General features: G+C 43.1%; 1 protein-coding gene across 3 annotated transcripts; it reads left to right on the top strand.

Annotated features, from left to right (window-relative positions):
• The first annotated feature begins 2,507 nt into the window (after positions 1-2,507).
• On the top strand, positions 2,508-17,833 carry LOC109642778 (platelet-derived growth factor receptor beta-like). 3 transcript variants are annotated; one of them, XM_069539358.1, is made up of 29 exons: positions 2,508-2,682; positions 2,979-3,033; positions 3,139-3,230; positions 3,773-3,832; positions 3,918-4,012; positions 4,093-4,288; positions 4,360-4,617; positions 7,049-7,179; positions 7,276-7,357; positions 7,479-7,553; positions 7,674-7,857; positions 7,932-8,047; positions 8,133-8,244; positions 8,321-8,420; positions 8,530-8,638; positions 8,892-8,986; positions 11,749-11,881; positions 12,682-12,786; positions 13,349-13,453; positions 13,544-13,646; positions 13,929-14,032; positions 14,327-14,442; positions 15,845-15,967; positions 16,054-16,165; positions 16,411-16,510; positions 16,613-16,718; positions 16,806-16,905; positions 17,054-17,192; positions 17,275-17,833. In XM_069539358.1, exons 4-29 carry the CDS (start codon positions 3,775-3,777, stop codon positions 17,387-17,389), a joined length of 3,072 nt encoding a protein of 1,023 aa, XP_069395459.1. In that variant the 5' UTR covers positions 2,508-2,682; positions 2,979-3,033; positions 3,139-3,230; positions 3,773-3,774; the 3' UTR covers positions 17,390-17,833. The 3 variants fall into 3 exon arrangements, with proteins under 3 accessions (XP_069395459.1, XP_069395460.1, XP_069395461.1); XM_069539359.1 differs by having other exon boundaries at positions 2,524-2,682; positions 2,985-3,033; XM_069539360.1 differs by lacking the exon at positions 3,773-3,832 and having other exon boundaries at positions 2,543-2,682.
• The last annotated feature ends 2,259 nt before the right edge of the window (positions 17,834-20,092 follow it).

Here is a 20,092-nt window from a genome sequence, read left to right as displayed (position 1 = left end):
TTTAAAGTCCTGACTGAATCCTGAATGTGTACAGATAAAACACACACACTCAAACTGTGTTTCATGTATGGTGACTATATATATATATATATATATATATATATATATATACACTGTGTGTGTGTGTGTGATGAAGAAGAGAACATTTGAATCCAGAGTCATGACTCCTTTGATCCAGAGGTCGGAGGTTTGGGTGATGAATCAAAGAGCTGAGGACAAACAAACTGGAATTGTGTTGTCCACTACAGGGCAGATGTTGACCTCTCTCCGCTGATCAGAATCATCTAGAAAATTTGAACATGAAAAAATTGTTATAATGAAACTTCAGTTCCTCTGGCAGCCATCAGGTGCTGCTGTCAAAGCAGAGACTCAGAGTCTGACAAAAGTGCTGCTGTAACACCGACCAACCAAGTGCTTCAAGTGGTTAGTCATGCAGCACATCAAATCCATCCTCCCTCCCTCCCTGGACCCCTACCAATTTGCATATCGGGCCAACCGGTCCACCGATGATGCAATCTCCACTGCCCTCCACTCAGCTCTCACTCACCTGGACACTAAGGACTCTTACACGAGGATGCTGTTCTTAGACTTTAGTTCAGCTTTCAACACTATCATCCCCCAGCAGCTGATACAGAAACTGGACTGTCTAGGACTGAACACCTCACTCTGCAACTGGTTGCTGGACTTCTTGACCGGAAGACCACATGCAGTACGGGTTGGCAGCAACGCATCCAGCACCATCACACTGAACACAGGGGCCCCCCAAGGATGCATGCTCAGACCCTTACTCTTCACCCTGCTGACCCACGACTGCACACCAACAAACAACAGCAACCTCTTCATCAAGTTTGCGGACGACACTATTGTGGTGGGACTCATCAACAACAACGATGATTCAAACTACAGGCACAAGGTGAGCCAACTGGCCGCGTGGTGCAGAGGCAACAATCTCTCTCTTAATGTGGAGAAGACGAAGGAGATTGTTGTCGACTTCCGGAGAGCCTCCACCCAACACCCTCCACTAACGGTGCTGCTGTGGAGAGAGTGAGCAGCACCAAGTTCCTGGGTGTGCACATCAGTGAGGACCTCTCCTTGAGCAGCAACACCGCATCACTGGCCAGAAAAGCTCAGCAGCGCCTTTACTTTCCCCGCAGACTGAGAAGGGCCAGAGCACCGGACCCCATCATGCACACCTTCTACCATGGAACCACTGAGAGCATCATGACCAGCTGCATCACTGTGTGGTACGGCAGCTGCACTGCATCCTGCCGGAAAGCCTGGCCCGAAAAGCACTCAGCATTGATGGCGATTCCACCCATCCCAACCACCCCTTCTTCAGCCTCCTGCCTTCCGGGAGGAGAATGAGGAGCCTCCGGGTGAGAACTGGCAGACTGAGGGACAGCTTCATCCACCAAGCCATCAGGATGCTGAACTCTCTCCCAGCACTCCCCCCACTTCCTTCTCTGCTCTCTGCCCCCACAAACACTGGACACTGACACAAACTCTACTGGTTTGTAGAGTTTATATATATATAAACTCTGCAAACCAATTGCACTGTGTTCAGTCAACTGCTGTACACCAGCTGTTTACAACACTGTTTGCACTGTATACATCTTATTTTTTGATAGACCTCACTGCCTATACTCTTAATCCTGTTTTTATCTGCCATATTTATATTTATACTGTAATTCTGTTAATACTGCCATATTTATATTCCACTGATAATTCTGTTTATATTTATACCGTTAATTCTGTTCATCCCACCATATCTGCCATATTTATGCTCTCTATATCGTCTAGATTTGCCACTGCCTGTTTATATCTTTTAATTACTTATATTTTTTATATTTTATATTCCATGTTTAATGCTGTTTGCACCGGGGATAAGAGGGAAATGGAATTTCAATTCTCTGTATGTCCTGCACATATGGCATTATTGATAATAAAGTTGACTTGACTTGACCAGCATGGGTAACTCTCAGATCATGACTCTCTCATCAGCTGACGTCAGGAGGAACACGTGGTGAAGCTCAGTCTGTGTTGTCTGGCGCCCCCTGGTGTAACTGATGCAACCAAACATAAGTCATCAGCTACAGCAGCATTAAGTCAACAGGGGGCGCCACACAGACACATCCTGACAACTGATCGGGAAGAGGATCATTGCAGTTTCCATCCTGCTACAGAAACATCAATGACTTATCAATAACAGATCAGTTACTTAAATGTTCAATAACTTATCCATAAGTCATCAGTCCATGATTGTTTCCTTTGATAAATGTTAAAGTCTTTGTTGGAGACTGAAGCTGTTTATTGATCTTTGACAGATTGATTACTGATCAATACTCAATACCCCCCCCCCCCCCCCCCCCCCACACACACACACAAACTTGACACTGACAGGTCTTTTTGTGAGTTTTCCACTCGTTTTCACTGAGTGTGTGTCTGTGTGTTGACTTCCTGTTGGGGGTGGGGGAGTGACAGAGAGACAGATTGAAAACAGACTCTCTCTCTCTCCTCTACTCTATGTAAATGCCTCTCACTCTTTTCCTTCCCTCTCTCCTGCAGACTCTCTCTCTCTGACTCAGTCTGGTGGTTTCCATTCGTGGTGTGTGTGGAATGAGACTGAAGAAGAGGAGTGAAGAAGAAGGAGAAGGAGAAGAAGATCAGCAGCAGAAACAGAAGGTCTGAAGAAACAACATCTTATCTTTCTTTCAGTTTGAGAAAATTCTTCTGATTTAGCTTGTTTGTGTTTCTCCTAAAAAAACTACAAAAACCAGAGTCACTGAGTCAGTCACATGACGTCTCAGCAGGTTTTTATATCATCAAATAACTGATTCAAACCAAACTGATCAGAAACACTTGAACAAACATCAGAGAGATAAGAACGAGCTGAAATGACAGAAACATCTTTGTCAAAGATTAACTTAACGTCTATTTTGATTTTTTATTTGTTCCATGTCCCATCTGCTAACATGGAGGAGTAGTATATGACCTATTCTGCAGCCAGACACCAGGGGGCGATCCAGATGATTTGTAAGTGAGACATTAAGTCGTGAATTTCAGGAGAAATCTGATTGAATATAGATAAACATAAATAATATTGTCATGACAATTATCAGCTGATGTTTTTCTTTCAAGGTCAAGGGTCTGTGATTGACAGCTGTCGTTCATCAGATCTGAACCAATCAAGAGACAAGAAACAACATTCATCATGGAGCAGTGAGAGAGAAGTGAGACACACACATCTGTCTCTCTCCATCTCTTTTTGTCTGTGATGTATTTGCTGACAGGATGGCGGCTGACGGTGACATCATCAGTGACATCACAGCGTTGTTCAGATCAGATTTAGCAGCAGAAAGCTGCTGTGCTCTGATTGGCTGTGCCCCCCCCCCCACTGCCCACAGGAAATACCTCAACGTTTATTTTTCTTCTTCTGTGGTCAGCTCACATTCCTCCATCACACGCTGTGTGAGACCTGTGATTGGCCGAGATACACTGAGCTGTATTCTGATTGGTTGCTTGGACTCAAGCTTCTTTTTCCTGTTTAATCTGTTTAACCTGTTTAATCTGGTCATTGTGTTTATCAGAGTTATTATTAATCTGAGTTTGTAAATTAATTGTAATTGTGTATTTACTAATTTTACATAAAAAACTCAAGTAAAGCAAAAATTGTTTTAAATGTATATAATTAAAAACAGACAGTTCAGCATATTTTTGGGGGAAATCTCCTTGGTTAGGGTCAGGCTCTTATTTTAAAATCTCTGTGTTACAGCCATGATGTCTTCCATCAGAGGGCAAACAGGAAGTCTGAACCTGCTGCACCTCCTGCTTGGTAGGTTACAAAAATGAAATACAACTTACAGGTGGACTGATACCTGTCTGTCTACCCGTCTGTCTGTTTACCTTTCTGTCTGCAGGTGTGTTCCTGGTTCATCCTGAAGGGGCCATCTGTCTGGAGCTGCTCCCATCAGCCTCTAAAGTTCTGCTGGTCTCAAACTCCAATTTGACTGTGGTCAGTGTCTGTCTCCTCAAGTATGTTCAGATATCCGTCTGTCTCTTCAGGGGGGTTCAGGTACCTGTCTCTCTCCTCAGGTGTGCTCTGGGTGGAGTCAGGTGACATGGCGGTTACCTCAGAACACTCTGGTAGACGAAGTCATCGTGGAGACTCGGGGGTCAAGCAGCATCCTGCAGCTCATAAACGTCACCTGGAGGAATTCTGGGAGATACACTTGTGAGGAGACATCGTCCTATCAGAGCAGAGACGTTGACGTTTTCATACCTGGAAAAGGTGACCATATTTCCCACAGAAATTGACCCTCACCACCTGTGAGACCTGTCTTCATGTGTCCATCCCCCCAGGTCCAGATGAATGGTTTGTCCCGGTGGGTCCAGGTGTGGTGATGAAGGAGGTGGAGGAAGTTACCATCCCATGTGTCGTGTCCGACCCGCAACTGAGCGTGTTGTTGTTCGAACGTCCCAGCAGGACGCCAGTTACTGGGATGTACGAGCCAGGCCGTGGCTTCACAGGTCGTCTGAACGACACGTCATACGTGTGCTTTGCTGCCCATGGAGGTGAGGAGAGAGAGTCCCAGGTGTACTACGTCTTCAGCATTGTAGGTGAGTGAATCAGATTTAGTTTGACCAGACCTCGTCTTAATTAATCTGATCTCAACAAATTTTGTCCTTCTGCTGACAAGATGGTGGGCGTGAGGTTCTGATTATGTGTCACAAAGTCATCATGTCTGTTAAAGATCACCTGATGGAGCTGGTGTTTTTTCCAGGTTCAGGAAACCACCACTTGCAGCCCTGCTCCTGACTAAAATGACTAAAATCTGATGAACTCTTCCTCCTAATCCAAAGAATTATCAAGACTGCTCTGCCATCTGACTAACTGAGACCTGGCATGATCAGAGCATGCCAGACCAAACCATTACACCACCAGGTTTCACACAACACTGCACCAACAGGTCAGCCATGCTATTCATGAACCCAAAGGTGGTGGTATCTGCTTCATGGTCACCCCATCTAGAATTCATCAGTATCAAATGCAGACGATACCATCTTCCTAGAGTTTCTGTTATTTTAATGACATTTAGAATTTAACTTCAGTACGGGCGCAGGACCACGCATCAACCACTCTTATAGAGGGGAGAGGGGAGAGAAGAGAGAGAGAGAGATAGTGGGGAGGAGAGGAGAGAAAGAGCACTGGAGCACCATCAGATCTGACTAGATAAAATGTAAACAACAGTGTAAAGAAGTTATTATTATTATTGATAACAGTCACAATTCATATAATAATCAATTACTGAAGTATTGTTGTTATTCATAATAATAATAATAATAATAGTTAGAGAGATAGAGAGACTATGGGAGAAAAAAGACACATAGGTAGTGACATATATTAGAATGTGGCAATAACAACTCACTAGCCACACCGGCACCACCGATCCAGCCAGTAGTCACTCATCATTCTGCTGCCCCTTTCCTGTCTGCCCCATAGATCTAGCGCAGCTACTCCATCCATCCTCATAGAGCCTGATAATAGACATGTCTTCCCCACACAACTCAGACATTCCAAGCATTAACAGTCTCATTCCCTGTCCTGATTTCTCCATAAAATACGAAACAATGCTTCTCAAAAGATATTCTAATATTTTGCAAGAAAAATAACTCTGCTGTCATTAGTGGAGATAAGGAACATTACAACAATGCTAGATATGAAGTCAGGTAAACAGCCAGGAAGCTATATGAAATTATGCCATATAACTGGAGGATGAAAACTGTCCTTAACTAACCCTAACCTTCAAAAAATAAAGGTTATGACCAATTACACAAAAGCCCCTCCCCTACACCAAACATTGAAGCTAATCTGAGAACCTCTATGGGAGATTTAAATAGTCCTCCCCCCAAAGCTACACCCCAACCCCCATTCTACATCCAGGAGAAGAAAATGAGGACCATCCTAAAAAAAACAAGAGAAAGGCAGCTGGCCCTGTCAGAATCAACCCAGCTGTTCTGAAACACTCTGCACCTTAAGCCGCTCCAATATTCACCCCAATCTTCAACAGCCCCCTCCACCAGGGTACAGTACAACAAAATTACAAGAACTCAACCGTAATCCTTGAGCCACAATCAACCAAGATCTTCTGGCTGAATGACTTCAGGACAATTGCCTTCACATCCGTTGTCATGAAGTTGTTTGTGCATATCACATTCTCCCCTCTCAAATCTGTCACCACCCCTTTAACGGACACCCACCAGTTTATCTACTGTGCCAACAGGTCTGTTGAGGATGCTTTCAATCTTTCCCTTCAACACCTGGACTCACCTGACATGTATCATCGATTTCAGCCTTTAACAACAGTAAACCTGGCCAATCTCTCCAATAAACTGCAATACATGAACATTGTGTACATGAACCCCTGCCTATGCTACTAGATCTGGAGTTTCCAGTGGAGAAAAATGTGGAGGTTTATGATCAATAATATATCATCCCGCCCTCTGCGTCCTGTCCTCATGGCTCTACTCCCTCTACACCAACCACATCACACCACAACTCAGTCACCATTTCCATACATGCAGATGAGATGACTCAACCATAATCAGACTCATCACCAACAACAACAACACAGATCAATACCAAGGGCAGGTCACCTACACAGTCACCTGGTGCCAGGACAACAATTTTCAGGTCAACACATCCAAAACACATTATGGACTTCAGACACAAATCCCCCATTTACATCTCGATCAATTAAAAAATCTCTGGTCAACTCATCACAATTATGGACTCATTCAAATTTCTTGGTACTTACATCAATAACACAATCAAATGTAACACCAACACAGACCACATGATCAAAGCCAATCAAAGACTATTCTGACACAATTGAAAACATTTCACTGTGTTGACATTACTGAAAAAGAATTCAACAAATATGGTTGTGGTTGTTAAAAGGTTGTGCTGTTATCTTATTTATTGTAATCTAATCTAAACATGTCTGTCTCTCTGTTCCTCTCTCTGTCTCCCTCACTACCTGTCTCTCAGTGCCTCGAGTGATGGATGTGGACCTGTCTGTCTCCAGCAGTGTGTTGAAGCAGGGCGAAGTTCTCATAGTCAACTGTACAGTTAAAGATCTAGAGATGGTTTATTTCTCCTGGACCTTCCCCCGCAGACAAGTACCTGTCTGTCTGTCTGTCTGTCTGTTTGTCTCTCCCTCTCTATCTCTCTGTCTGTCTGGACTCTGATTGACTCTCTGTCTTGTGTTGTTTCAGGAATTTGAACCTCTTACAGACTTTCTGCCCCATCAGATTCGTTCCTTCGTTAACATCTCCATGGCTACAGTGGCAGACTCTGGTAAGTGAACTGTACATCAACAACATCAGTAGAGACAGTTGCTATGGTAACATTAAGTCAAAGTTAGTTTGTTGTGTTTTTGTGTTGCCATGGTGATAGGATAAGTGTGTCTGTCCCATAGGTGTGTATGAGTGTGAAGTTCAGGAGACAACACAAGATCAAAGCGTGAAGAAGAATATCACAGTCACTGTTCTGGGTACACACACACACACACACACACACACACACACACACACTGACAAAGGTCAGAGAGACATAGAAATACACACACACAGACACACATAATAGATTGCTCTCTCTCTCTCTCTCTCGGCAGAGCGAGGTTATGTCTACCTGTGGCCGTCAGGTGACACTAACATGTCATCTTTCCTCCACCACATGGTGGTGCTCAGTGTGGAAATCGATGCTTATCCAGCTCCAACTGTCCTCTGGACCAGAGACAACCAGACTGTTTCCATGGAAACAACCTCCATTACAACCACACACCTGACAGGCAGCAGGTAGGTCAGAGGTCACGGTAGTACTGCTTGATTGATTGATTGATTGATTAATTGATTGACTGATTGATGTGCAGGTATGTGACCACGCTGACACTGATTCGAGTCCAGATGGATCAGACAGGAAGTTATACAGCATCTGTTTCCAATGACGACGGCATTGAGGAGGTCTGCTTCAACCTCAAGGTCAAAGGTCAGAGAGACTGTTCACCTCTGTGTGTGTGTATTTAGAGTATTGTGTCTTTAATTGTGTGTGTTTTTGTTTTGTGTGTGTGTAGCACCCCCCAGGATCACGTCTCTGTCTGAGGTCAGCAGTAAAGCAGTGTTGTGTGTTAGTGAGGGAGCTCCACCTCCTTCTTTCACTTGGTATATATGTCACAGCTCACAGAGGTAACAACACACAGATGCACACAAACACACACGTTTAGACACACATATGTCGCCATAGTAACAGGGTCTCATGCAGGTGCAGTAATGTGACAGGCAGCTGGAGGAGCCTATCAGCAGCCTCAGAGGGCGTGTCCCTGCAGGAGAACGTCAGTGAAGTAGACAGAGGAGTCACCCAGGTAACTAATGATGTCATCAGTGACATCATCATCATCAGGGAGGAGAAGTAATAAAGATGACTGACAGCTGTTTGTGTGTGTGTCTGTGTGTGTGTGTGTGTGTGTAAAGGTTCACAGTAAGTTGACTCTGCAGGCTCTCACCTCTCTGTCAGCTGTTCGATGTGAAGTCAAAAATTCGGCAGGACGACGAGTCAGAGACCTGAGACTCCTGTCGCCCTGTGAGTACTTACACCAATACACTAGTGTAGTATTGATGTAGTATTGATGCTGTACAGATAAAGGACAGATGAAGTACTGATGTAGGACTGAAGTAGTACTGATGGACAGATGTAGTACTGATGTCGTACTTATATAGTACTGATGAAAGACAGATGAAGGACAGATGAAATACTGACGTAGGACTCTGCTTGACTCTCTCTCTGTTTGTCTCTCTGTACCTGTCTGCCGGTCTGTCTCTCGTCCTGTCTCCAGCTCTCATGTCTCAGGTCGCAGTATTAGCAACAGTTCTGGTTTTGGTCATCATCGCTGTCTTCTTCCTAATCGTCCTCATCATCCTCTGGAGAAAAGTCAGTACTCAGAATGGCCTCCTGGTGGTGAAGTCCTGATCTTTCACCTCTCATCCCACAGTTTCTTATGACTGAAGCTCCAGGTCTTAAACCAGTCCTAAATCATTGTCTGACTTCACAGTCCTAATCTGCAGTTCATTGATCTATGGGGTCGTTGGGTCACATGAGTCAAGGTGTAAACCAAAATAACCAAACAGACCCGACAGAGAACCACAATCAGGACCTTATTAGAAGATCATTTAAACCCAGCAACAGTCTGAGAAAGATGCTCATCTCAGGGTTCGTCTTCTTCTTCTTGTTCTTTGCTTGTTGCATTGGCGGGTGGCAACCAACATGAAGGTGCATTACTGCCATCTTCTCCTTCAAACTTCTTCTGCTTCAGTATTCGACTCAGGGTTTAGTCCAAAGATTAAGTTTAAAGGTTCTTCTTTGTTCTGTTCGTTGACAGGTGCCAAACAACGTCAAGGTGCATTACAGCCATCTACTGTGTGCACGTTTCCTGGAGGTACTGCAACACCTGGTCGTATACCTGTGTTATTGGTCATTTAAAGGTTTAGACCCAAGGTTTAGTACAAACAACAACCACGACATAAACTTATGGCACAACACAGGATTTGGTATTGCAGTACCTCCAGGAACGGTGCACCAACACAGTAGATGGGGCAAATGATAACAGTTGCAAACATGGTGGAGGCAGTAGTATTTAAATTTTGCGTGTGTTACTGGTTTCTGCCATGGAGCATTACGGGGAGCAGAATTAAATTTAATGCAATAGAACTGGATGTGTTAGTGGAAGAGGCAAACAAACATGCTGTTGAGCAAAGAAATATGAATATAACTTAAAGAAACACAATATGGGAGAGTATCTGCAAGAAAGTAAATGATGTGGGTAAAACAAAAACCAATGAAATTAAGAGTAGATGGCAGAACATAAGAAAATAAATAGCTCATAATAAAACCTCGGTGGAAGAGATGCCTCTCACCAATATTGCGCGGCAAGTGAGGGCTGTGTCTTCTGTGGCACGAGCACTCAGGCTCGACACTCGGGCCGTTGTTGCACACACAGCACACACCAGGCAGCTGGTCAGCTGTATCTGGTGTGACGATCAGTGCCCTGACAGGAGAGGAATTGTTTTTGCTTCTGTCCATCCAAACATGCTAACACGAGCAGAAAGAATCCGTTCTCTCTGTCTTCTTCCTGCCATCTCCTCCTCACCACAATAACTGCAGCCATCTGTGCGTAGCGCTGTGCCGATTAGCACTTTCCTTTCAAACGTTTTAAATAAAGACGCAGTCACAACTACCACAATCTTTTTTCAGGCTTTGTAAATCACAATGCGTGTGCTAAATTAAAGTATTCGCATCTATTTGTGCACTCAGGTAGAAACGCAGATTTTGCATATTCATTAAGGCAAACGTGCTAAATGAACAGCGCATGTTATTCTCCACGCAGACCTCAGTGCGCACTGTTAGTCGATCAGCTTGCATGTTTTTTTGTGGGTGAAATCAAGTTTGCACATGTTTTTACACACGCACATTTTTAGTAGATCAGGCCCTGCATAAACACATGCTACAGGATGATCCCTGACAAACAGAGGAGTCAGTGGAGCCTGATGCTTCACTGTGATGTTAGAGAAGAGAAAAGATGAGGAAGAGGAAAACTACAAACATGGAGAGAACAACTTTTATCATTAGAAAAGAGAGAATGCTTTATTATCTGAGAGAGACAGGATCAGGCAGAAGATTTAATATGACCTGGTTAACTGCGAGTCACACTCCAACACATTAGGTTGATATCCAACAGTGGACCAAAGAGGAAGAAGGAAAATCTGTCTGAATGGGAAGAAGACGAAGTAGGATATTGAAACACACAGCGGATGGCAGTAATGCATCTTGACATTGGTTGCCATCTGCCAATAAACCAAACAATGAAGAAGAAGAAGGAGGAAGTGATGTCCTCAGGTCCTCAAGTCTTCAAGTACCCAGGCCCTCAGGTGCTCAGTTCTCAGGTCGTCAGTAACTCTGGTCAGTCCACTTACATTTTAAGAACAAGGGAACACATCTGATGGTTTGAAAGACAAGTGAATTAAGTCATTGCTGTCAACCTGGAACAACTGTCACTCAACAGAGAAGCTCAACACTGTCCTCCACCCACGGGACCCCAATGGTTTTCACAGGTGATGTCACCAAGTCAGAGGGCAACACAATTACTGTCAAGGAAGAACTGCAGTATTGTTGTCTGGTTACCAGGACAACATGGGCAGCAGTAGCTCAGTCCATAAAGAAAGACGGCTTGGGAACCGAAGGGTGGCTGGTTCAAGTCCAGCATGGACCATAAGCATGGCAGGTGGACTGGTAGCTGGAGAGGTGTCAGTTCACCTCCTGAACAAGGCACCATACCCCCCAATTGCTCACAGGGCACTTCTCCTGGGGCTGACCGTCACTCTATTCTACAATCTCTCTCCAATGTGCATGTCTTTGAGCCCTCTGTGTGTGTGTGTGTGTGTGTGGGATTGGGTTAAACTGCAGGTATAAAAATGTAAAAATGAGTGTAAAAAGAATTTCCCCCTTGTGGGATTAATAAAGGAAATTAAAAATTCTGGAGCTGCAGACTTCCAACTAATCAGAGCAATGAATGTGTGATGACAGAAAAACATGAACAGGATTTATCAGAATGAAAAAATGTGAGCTTTGATTGGTCTGTTGCCTGGAGTCTTTTATTTTTGTGACCTTGATTCTTTTCGTCTCTTCCTGTTTGACAGAAACCTCAGTATGAAGTTCGTTGGAAAGTGATTGAGTCTGTGAGTCCTGATGGACAGCAGAACACCTACCTTGACCCCTCCCACCTGCCCTACAACTCTGTCTGGGAAATACCACGAGAAAACATAGTACTAGGTAACAGTAAAGTAAAGACACCTTCAGCTAATTGTGACAAAATGTCTGCAGAACTTGTCAAACACTGTGAATCTTGAACCACTTGCTCACATCTTTTTTCTGACCTTGACAACAGGCCTTATGCCAAAAGATTTAAAAGTTGCCAAAGTAATTCCTTTGTTTAGAGCAGATGATCCAAAATATTTAAATAATTACAGACCTATATTTGTTTTACCATGTTTTTCAAAATAATTGTACTGAAAGGATCCTTTGTCATCTATAGACCACCTCAATTCCTTATAAACATCAGTATGGTTTCTGGGAAGGCCATTCTACTTATATGGATTTATATTTGGTATTTTCAGAGATTCCTCAAAAGCTTTTGATACAGTTGACCATCATAATTAATGGGGAAGTTGTTTAAATATAGTTTTCAAGGTAGTTTTCGAACAGGAAACTATTTTTTGTTAATAGTTTCTATTACAGCAAAGCCACACTAGTCTGTGGGGTTCCTCAAGGGTCCATTCTTGGAACGTTTCTATCCATTGGTTAATGGTTTGTTTCATGTCTCCAATATGCTTTCTCCAATAATTTTTGCAGATGACCGGGAATTATTGTTGATGAAACCTTAAGCTGGAGAGAACACATTGACTGGGTCATCAGTAAAACAGAATCTATTGTTATAATAAGGAGGGTTAGTCATTCTTAAGTATAGCCTAATTTATACCCATCGTATTGTAATTTAGTTTGGGCAAGAACTCTTCCTACTGCCCTTCACAAAACAATGTTTTTACCATTGCTGCCTGTCTCACTGTCTCCAGGTCAGGTGTTGGGTTCAGGTGCGTTCGGTCGAGTTGTTGAAGGAAAAGTTTCTGATTTGATTGATTCTCATTCTACGACTAAAGCAGCTGTGAAGATGCTAAAGAGTGAGTCTGTTTGTCTTTACCTGTCTGTCTCTCTACCTGACTCATTATGTTATGTGTGTGTGTGTGTCATGTCTCCAATATGCTTTCTCCAATAATTTTTGCAGATGACACAACCCTAGCTCTCTCTATTTTTAAATATCAAAATATCTCACCATCAGTTTCATTGGTAAAAAACCTTGTCAAGGAGCTTTCTAAAATTTCAATAGAATCAGTTGAGATGCCCCAAGTTTCAAGTACAAGATTTCTGGGAATTATTGTTGATGAAACCTTAAGCTGGAGAGAACACATTGACTGGGTCATCAGTAAAACAGAATCTATTGTTATAATAAGGAGGGTTAGTCATTCTTAAGTATAGCCTAATTTATACCCATCGTATTGTAATTTAGTTTGGGCAAGAACTCTTCCTACTGCCCTTCACAAAACAATGTTTTTACCATTGCTGCCTGTCTGACTGTGTCCAGGTCAGGTGTTGGGTTCAGGTGCGTTCGGTCGAGTTGTTGAAGGAAAAGTTTATATATACACACGCATATATACGTGTGTGTGTCTGTTTATGTGTGTTCAGAAAACAGTGGAGCAGTTCAATCTTTGATGTCGGAGTTGAAGGTTCTCGTTCATCTCGGTCCTCACATGAACATTGTCAACCTGCTGGGAGCCTGCACGAGAGGAGGTATGCACGTGCACGTTTAAATACTTTCATCAAGTGAGGGGAGAGATAGGATTTCACTCTGAACTAAGATTTACCTGTCTGTCTGCTCAGGACCTGTCTATCTGATCACTGAGTTCTGTCGCCATGGAGACTTGGTGAACTTCCTGCAGAGAAACAAAAACAACTTCCTGCTGAGTGACCCACACAACAAGAGGTCAACACACACAAACACACACACACACACACGTTTGTACAGCTCTCTTAATGAGGACACTCATTGGCATTATGCATTCCCTGGCCCCTTACCCTAACTCTTAACCTAAACCTAATCTAGCCCTAAAACCAAGTCTTGAACCCTTAATGGTCCACTAAAGGGGGGTCACAAAGTGAGGACCGGCAAAATGTCCTCACTCCGTAGGTTAAATGTTAAAACTGGTCCTCACAAAGACAGCTGTACAAACGCACACACACAGAATTCACGTCTCTCTCCTTGCAGTGACAGTGATGGAGGTTACATGGACATGAATAAAGAGAGAGAGACTGCCGACATCGAACCGGCACCACATGAGTCCCCACACGAGTCACCGTATGCAGCACCAGGTGATGAGACATGACCGCAACTTCACCTGTCATCTGTCACATGTAGTATTACCTGGTTGTGAAGTATGGGGTCTCTGGGGTCTGTTGTTGATTAACAGGTCTTATAAAGATCAGTTCTACACCACGTTGTTCATTCACGTGGAGAGCTTCAAAATTTGTGTTCATTTATTTATTTGGGGGTTGAAGTTATGATAGGAGGGGCGGGGGCTTCAGCACTCTCTCATCTCTTATATAAATTCATCACGATTGATAAGCAGCTGGAGTGATATGACTCGTCCTGTTGTTCTCCTTCAGACCAGCAGGAGGCATCCTCTCTCCTCCTCAATGACTCTCCTCTCCTCAGCCTCAATGACCTCCTGAGCTTCTCCTACCAGATCTCTCAAGCCATGGACTTCCTCTCCTCCAGAAACGTATGATCAAACTGATAGACTGTTAGCATGTTGTGTAAAGGCTAATTTATGCTAATGTATATGTCCATTTCAAAGAGACACGTCCGCTTCAAACTATTTAACATCACTCTCCACATACAAATGGTGGGTTCACGAATACTGTTGTATTTAAATTGTATTTAAACCCAAATAAACCAAATGATCCTGCATCGTGGATCGCACATTTAGAGCATTGCAAAAATTAATGTAGCTTTCGATGTGCATGCACCATAACATGTCCTATATGTTTGTATGGTTGTTAAGCAATACATCCACTAGAGGACAGCACAGAGTCTCTGATAACAACAAACGATGATGGACAAGGTTGTGATAAAGTTCCTTGTGTCTACGGTGAAGAAACATCATGTAGATCCTGTAGTTTCTTACCAACTCAGCAAAGTGCTGCTCATCTTGGTAACTGTTGGTTTCTCTATAGATTTTGAGGTCTTGACCTTCTATGTAAAGAGCCCTATATATTTATATATATATATATATATATATACATACATATATATGTTAACCATAAATTAGCCTTTACATGTTACCATGTTGTTTGTTAGCATGTTGAGTTCCACCCTTCTGTTTATCCGTACTCGGGCTGCAGAGGTAGTTGGCCACGTTGGGTATCGCAGACATCCCTTTTTGTGTTCCTAGGCCTGATGGGATATATAGTCCCTCCAGTGTGATCTGTCTGCCCCTGAGTCTCCTCTCTGTTGGGCGTAAACCTCCAATGGAGGGTGCCCAGGAGGCTCCTGAATAGATGCCTGAACCACCTCAACTCTCCCTTTTCTATGTGAGAGAGCAGCGGGTCCACTCCGAACTCCCTGATGTCTGAACCATCTTTTGGGCTGAGCCCAGAAACCCAATGGATAAAACTCATTCTGGCCACCTGTATTTGCGATGTTCTTTCGGTTGTCTTCACCACAACGCTCTAGTACAACTTCCGCATTACTGTTGATGCTTCACCAATCAACCTATCCATCTTACGCTCCATCTTCCTCTTACTTGTGACCAAAACCAGGAGATATTTCAACTCCTTCACATGAGGCAGCAACTCAACCCAGACACACAACCTGCCGAGAAGAATCCACTGTTTTCAAGCAGAAAACCATGAGCTCGGACTTTGAGGTTCTGACTCTTATCCTGACTGGTTGTAAAGTTACCAAGCCAAATGCTCTTTTCACAATGGCCACTCATTGAAATCCTGTTTGTTAGCACGTTGTGTTACATGTTAACATGTTGTGTTGTTTGTTAGCATATTTTCTCATGTGTTAGTATGTTGTGTTGGGTTCTGTTATGTTCTGTCACAGTTTAGCTTGCATTGTTGTGTGTTAGCATGTTTCGTTTGAACACATGTTCATTCACATGTCCTGGTGTCCCTAAGTGTGTCCACAGAGACCTGGCAGCAAGGAACGTCCAGGTCTGTGATGGAAAGCTGGTGAAGGTCTGCGACTTTGGTTTGGCACGGGACCTGATGAAGGACCAGGACTACATCGCTAGAGGCAACGTCAGTTAACGTATTGAATTAACCTCAGTAACCATGATCAATAAACACTGGCACACAAACAGCATTTACTTCCTGTTGTTGTTCAGAACTTCCTGCCGCTCAAGTGGATGTCTCCAGAGAGCATCTTCCAGAGCATCTACAGCTCTCAGAGCGATGTGTGGTCCTACGGAGTCTTACTGTGGGAGATCTTCTCTTTGGGTAAACCAGTGTGAACCAGTCTGAACCAGGGTAGATCAGTGTGAACTAGATTGAACCAGTTTAGATCAGTGTGAACTAGACTGAACCAGTGTAGATCAGTGTGAACTAGATTGAACCAGTCTAGATCAGTGTGAACTAGACTGAAAAGTTCAATACAGGAAGTGAATGTTTTAACGTCACTTGCTCAGATTCAAAGTGAATGAGCGGCGAGGGCTCACATGACCGTAGTATGTATTTTGTCCCAGGTGAGAGCCCGTACCCCGACCTCTCCATGACCCAAGAGTTTTACTCTGCTCTGAAGAGAGGACACAGGATGAGCAGACCTGAACACGCTCCGCACCACATGTACGACACAACACGTGACACAAAACACTCACCTGAGACACACAACACACTTTAAAGAGTCTCACATTAGTATGAAGATGTCTGTGCTTTGTGTGTCTGTAGCTTCCAGCTGATGAAACATTGCTGGGAGTCGGAGCCTCAGCTCAGACCGTCCTTCTCTTCGCTCATCATCTCCATTGGAAACTTGTTGCCTGAAGAACACAACAAGGTACAAACACACTCAGACACACAAGTGTTATCAGTGTATCACACGGCTGATCCGGGACCTTCATGTTGTGTTGTTGTTGTGTGTCAGTGTTACGTCCGGCTCACAGAGTACTTCCTGAAAGATCCATCTGTTGTTCGATCAAGACGAAGTGTAATCAGGTCTACTGAGGATCAGACAAACACACACGGTAAAACCACATATACACACACAACATAGCACTTGCACACAACATATTCATACACAGATAACACACCACAACATCAACAAGACAACACAAGTACACGACAACTCAACACTTGTACTAAATACAAACCCCACCCTCTTCTTCTTAACAGAAAGCCCCGCCCTTCCTGTGAAACGTCACCTGTCAGAGGTGGGGCCGGAGGAGGCGGGCCCTTCCCCTGGGACTTACATCATCCACATCTCTGACATCACCCAAGAAACGAGTGGCGGCACTGCGCTGGACGCAGCCAGGTACGAGATTTCACATCCACTTTTATTTTGAAGAGAAAACACTTTTATTGTGAAATCAGTTATGATGATGTTTCCTCTGCAGCCTCCATCACTCAGATACACCACAACCACAGGAAGTGACATCCTCAGAGGGTAAACAGGAAGCCGACAAGCTGTCTCCCTGCAGTTGTCAGGAAGAGGAGGAGAGCTGTCTGTGAGGCTGCTGATGCCTGACAGACAGAGCAGAGGGTTAAAAACCAGCTCAATCCCAGATGTGTCACCAGCTGTTGTTCTGCGTTTAGAAGCTGGAACTGTTTCTTTGTTCTGGATCTTTGTTCTTCGCTGATTTTTATTATACAACAGTTTGATCCTCAGCTCTGCTGTCAGTCAAACTGTCCATGTCTGTGATTGGTCATATGGAGTAAACCCCGCCCCTTTTATGTGCATGCTCTCATATCTAGAGGAAAACCGTCGGATTACATAAAGATATCCTGGATATATTGAACTCGCTTCGTAGAACAGGTACTGTCAGATGATGTGATCAGGTGTGACCGGCAGGTGAGAGGCAGGTCCTGGATCAGATCTGAACTCTTTATTCTTCATTTATTCTGTATCAAGTTTTCATATTAACTGAATATTTTAATTAAACAAGAAGAAACAAAGTCTGAGTCTGTTTTTATATAAAATAAAATCTAAAAATTAAGATGATGACACTGTACAAAAATTTTTCTGTACAAAAATGAAGCTAAAATATCTCTGATACAAATGCTGCCATCTTGTGGTGATAATGTCGTATAAAGTCAGAGTCTGTGCAGTAGTGATTGTGGGGTGGAGGCGTGGTATCTCCTTTGGAACCAGCTCCCACTCTCAGTGAGGGAGGCAGACACGGTCTCTACATTCAAGGCTAGACTTAAAACCTTCTTTTTTGATAAAGCTTTTAGCTCAACCCTGAACCATAGTCATCCATGGCTATGCTGCTATAGGCCTACACTGCTGGGGGATTACCCATCAGGCACCAGCACCTTCTCTCTTCTTCACTCTCTGTTTATTTTGTTATATCTTATTACATATCTCTAACTCCTTGGGTCTTCTCCTCCCCTCCTTGGTCCATGCTGTGCGGCTCTCCGGAGCCCGTCCTGGCTCGGGTCCTGGTGAGGGATGGACCTAGTGAGGTCGCCGGTCTGTCGCAGGGCTGACATGCAGGGTCACGCAACCGACAGCACTCTCACCTGAGGACCTCTCACCTCTGGAGCCATGGGTCCTACTACTGCGCATGTTGGACCATGAGGGAGGCCGGAGTGCCCGGGGGGACCAACGCACCCTTGGAAGACCATGCAAACGTCCATGTGGAGATTCCCGGGCTGGATTCAAGCCCCTGACCTGACACTGTCTCCACCCCCCTCCTTCATTTCCTTTTGCTCCCCTGTATTACTTGTTCTTTCTCCATCACCCCAACCGATCCTGGCAGAGGCCGTCCACTCCGAGCCCGGTTCTGCCGGAGGTTTCTTCCACCTGGGAGTTTTTCCTCCCCGCTGTTGCTCATGCCTGCTCGGAGTGGAACAAGTTGGACTTTTGTGTAGCACCCTGAGACAACTGTTTGTTGTGATACTGTGCTATATAAATACATTTGATTGATTGACTGATTGATCAAGGTCACGCCCATACACTGTCTCGACCAATTCTGAGTCAGTGTCAGCTGTCAATCATGACGTCTCCGCCTGTTTTTATATCATCAATAACTAATTAAACCAAACTGATCAGAAACACTTGAACAAACATCAGAGAGAGAAGAACGAGCTGAAATGACAGAAACATCTTTAAACATTTATTTAACGTCTACTTTGATTTTTTTGTTTGGTCCATTTCCCATCTGCTAACATGGAGGAGGTTCATGACCTTTACTTGACTTAGACATCAGGGGGCAATGAAGCTGATTTGGCTTCACTTTGGAGGAGCTGTCAATTCAAATCAATTCAATTTTATTTATATTGCACCAAATCATAATATACATGATCTCAAGGCTCTTCTCTGCAATGAGAGAGAGAGAGACAGAGAGGGAGAGAGAGCGAGACTAATTAATAAGTAATAATTGCCTCTGTATGATACACACCTTTTTTAAAAAAAATTGATGTATAGTGTGGTTTTATTGATGTATAGTGTAGTTTTATTGATTTATAGTATAGTTTTGTTGATGTATAGTATAGTTTTATTGATGTATAGTGTAGTTTTATTAATGTATAGTATAGTTTTCTCGATGTATAGTGTAGTTTTATTGATGTATAGTGTAGTTTTATTGATGTATAGTGTAGTTTTATTAATGTATAGTATAGTTTTCTCGATGTATAGTGTAGTTTTATTGATGTATAGTGTAGTTTTATTGATGTATAGTGTAGTATTATAATTGTATAGTATAGTTTTGGTTGATGAATAGTATAGTTTTCTTGATGTATAGTGTAGTTTTGGTTGATGTATTGTGTAGTTTTGGTTGATGTATAGTGTAGTTTTGGTTGATGTATAGTATAGTTTTATTGATGTATAGTATAGTTTTCTTGATGTATAGTGTAGTTTTGGTTGATGTATTGTGTAGTTTTGGTTGATGTATAGTGTAGTTTTGGTTGATGTATAGTATAGTTTTATTGATGTATAGTATAGTTTTCTAGATGTATAGTGTAGTTTTCTTGATGTATAGTGTAGTTTTATTGATGTATAGTATAGTTTTCTTGATGTATAGTGTAGTTTTATTGATGTATAGTGTAGTTTTGGTTGATGTATAGTGTAGTTTTGGTTGATGTATAGTATAGTTTTATTGATGTATAGTATAGTTTTCTTGATGTATAGTATAGTTTTCTTGATGTATAGTGCAGTTTTATTGATGTATAGTATAGTTTTATTGATGTATAGTATAGTTTTATTGATGTATA

This window comes from Paralichthys olivaceus, chromosome 15 (assembly GCF_024713975.1).
Source record: "Paralichthys olivaceus isolate ysfri-2021 chromosome 15, ASM2471397v2, whole genome shotgun sequence".
Taxonomy (NCBI): Eukaryota; Metazoa; Chordata; class Actinopteri; order Pleuronectiformes; family Paralichthyidae; genus Paralichthys; species Paralichthys olivaceus.
The sequence above is the reverse complement of the archived record's forward strand: the minus strand, read 5'-3'. Positions and strand labels throughout refer to the sequence as shown.

Coding starts and splice junctions, on each gene's coding strand:
- LOC109642778 (XM_069539358.1), top strand. CDS start 3,775: ATGATGTCTTCCATCAGAGGGCAAACAGGAAGTCTGAACCTGCTGCAC. Junction 4,618..7,048: donor CTACGTCTTCAGCATTGTAG/GTGAGTGAATCA, acceptor CCTGTCTCTCAG/TGCCTCGAGTGATGGATGTG. Junction 11,882..12,681: donor ACGAGAAAACATAGTACTAG/GTAACAGTAAAG, acceptor CACTGTCTCCAG/GTCAGGTGTTGGGTTCAGGT.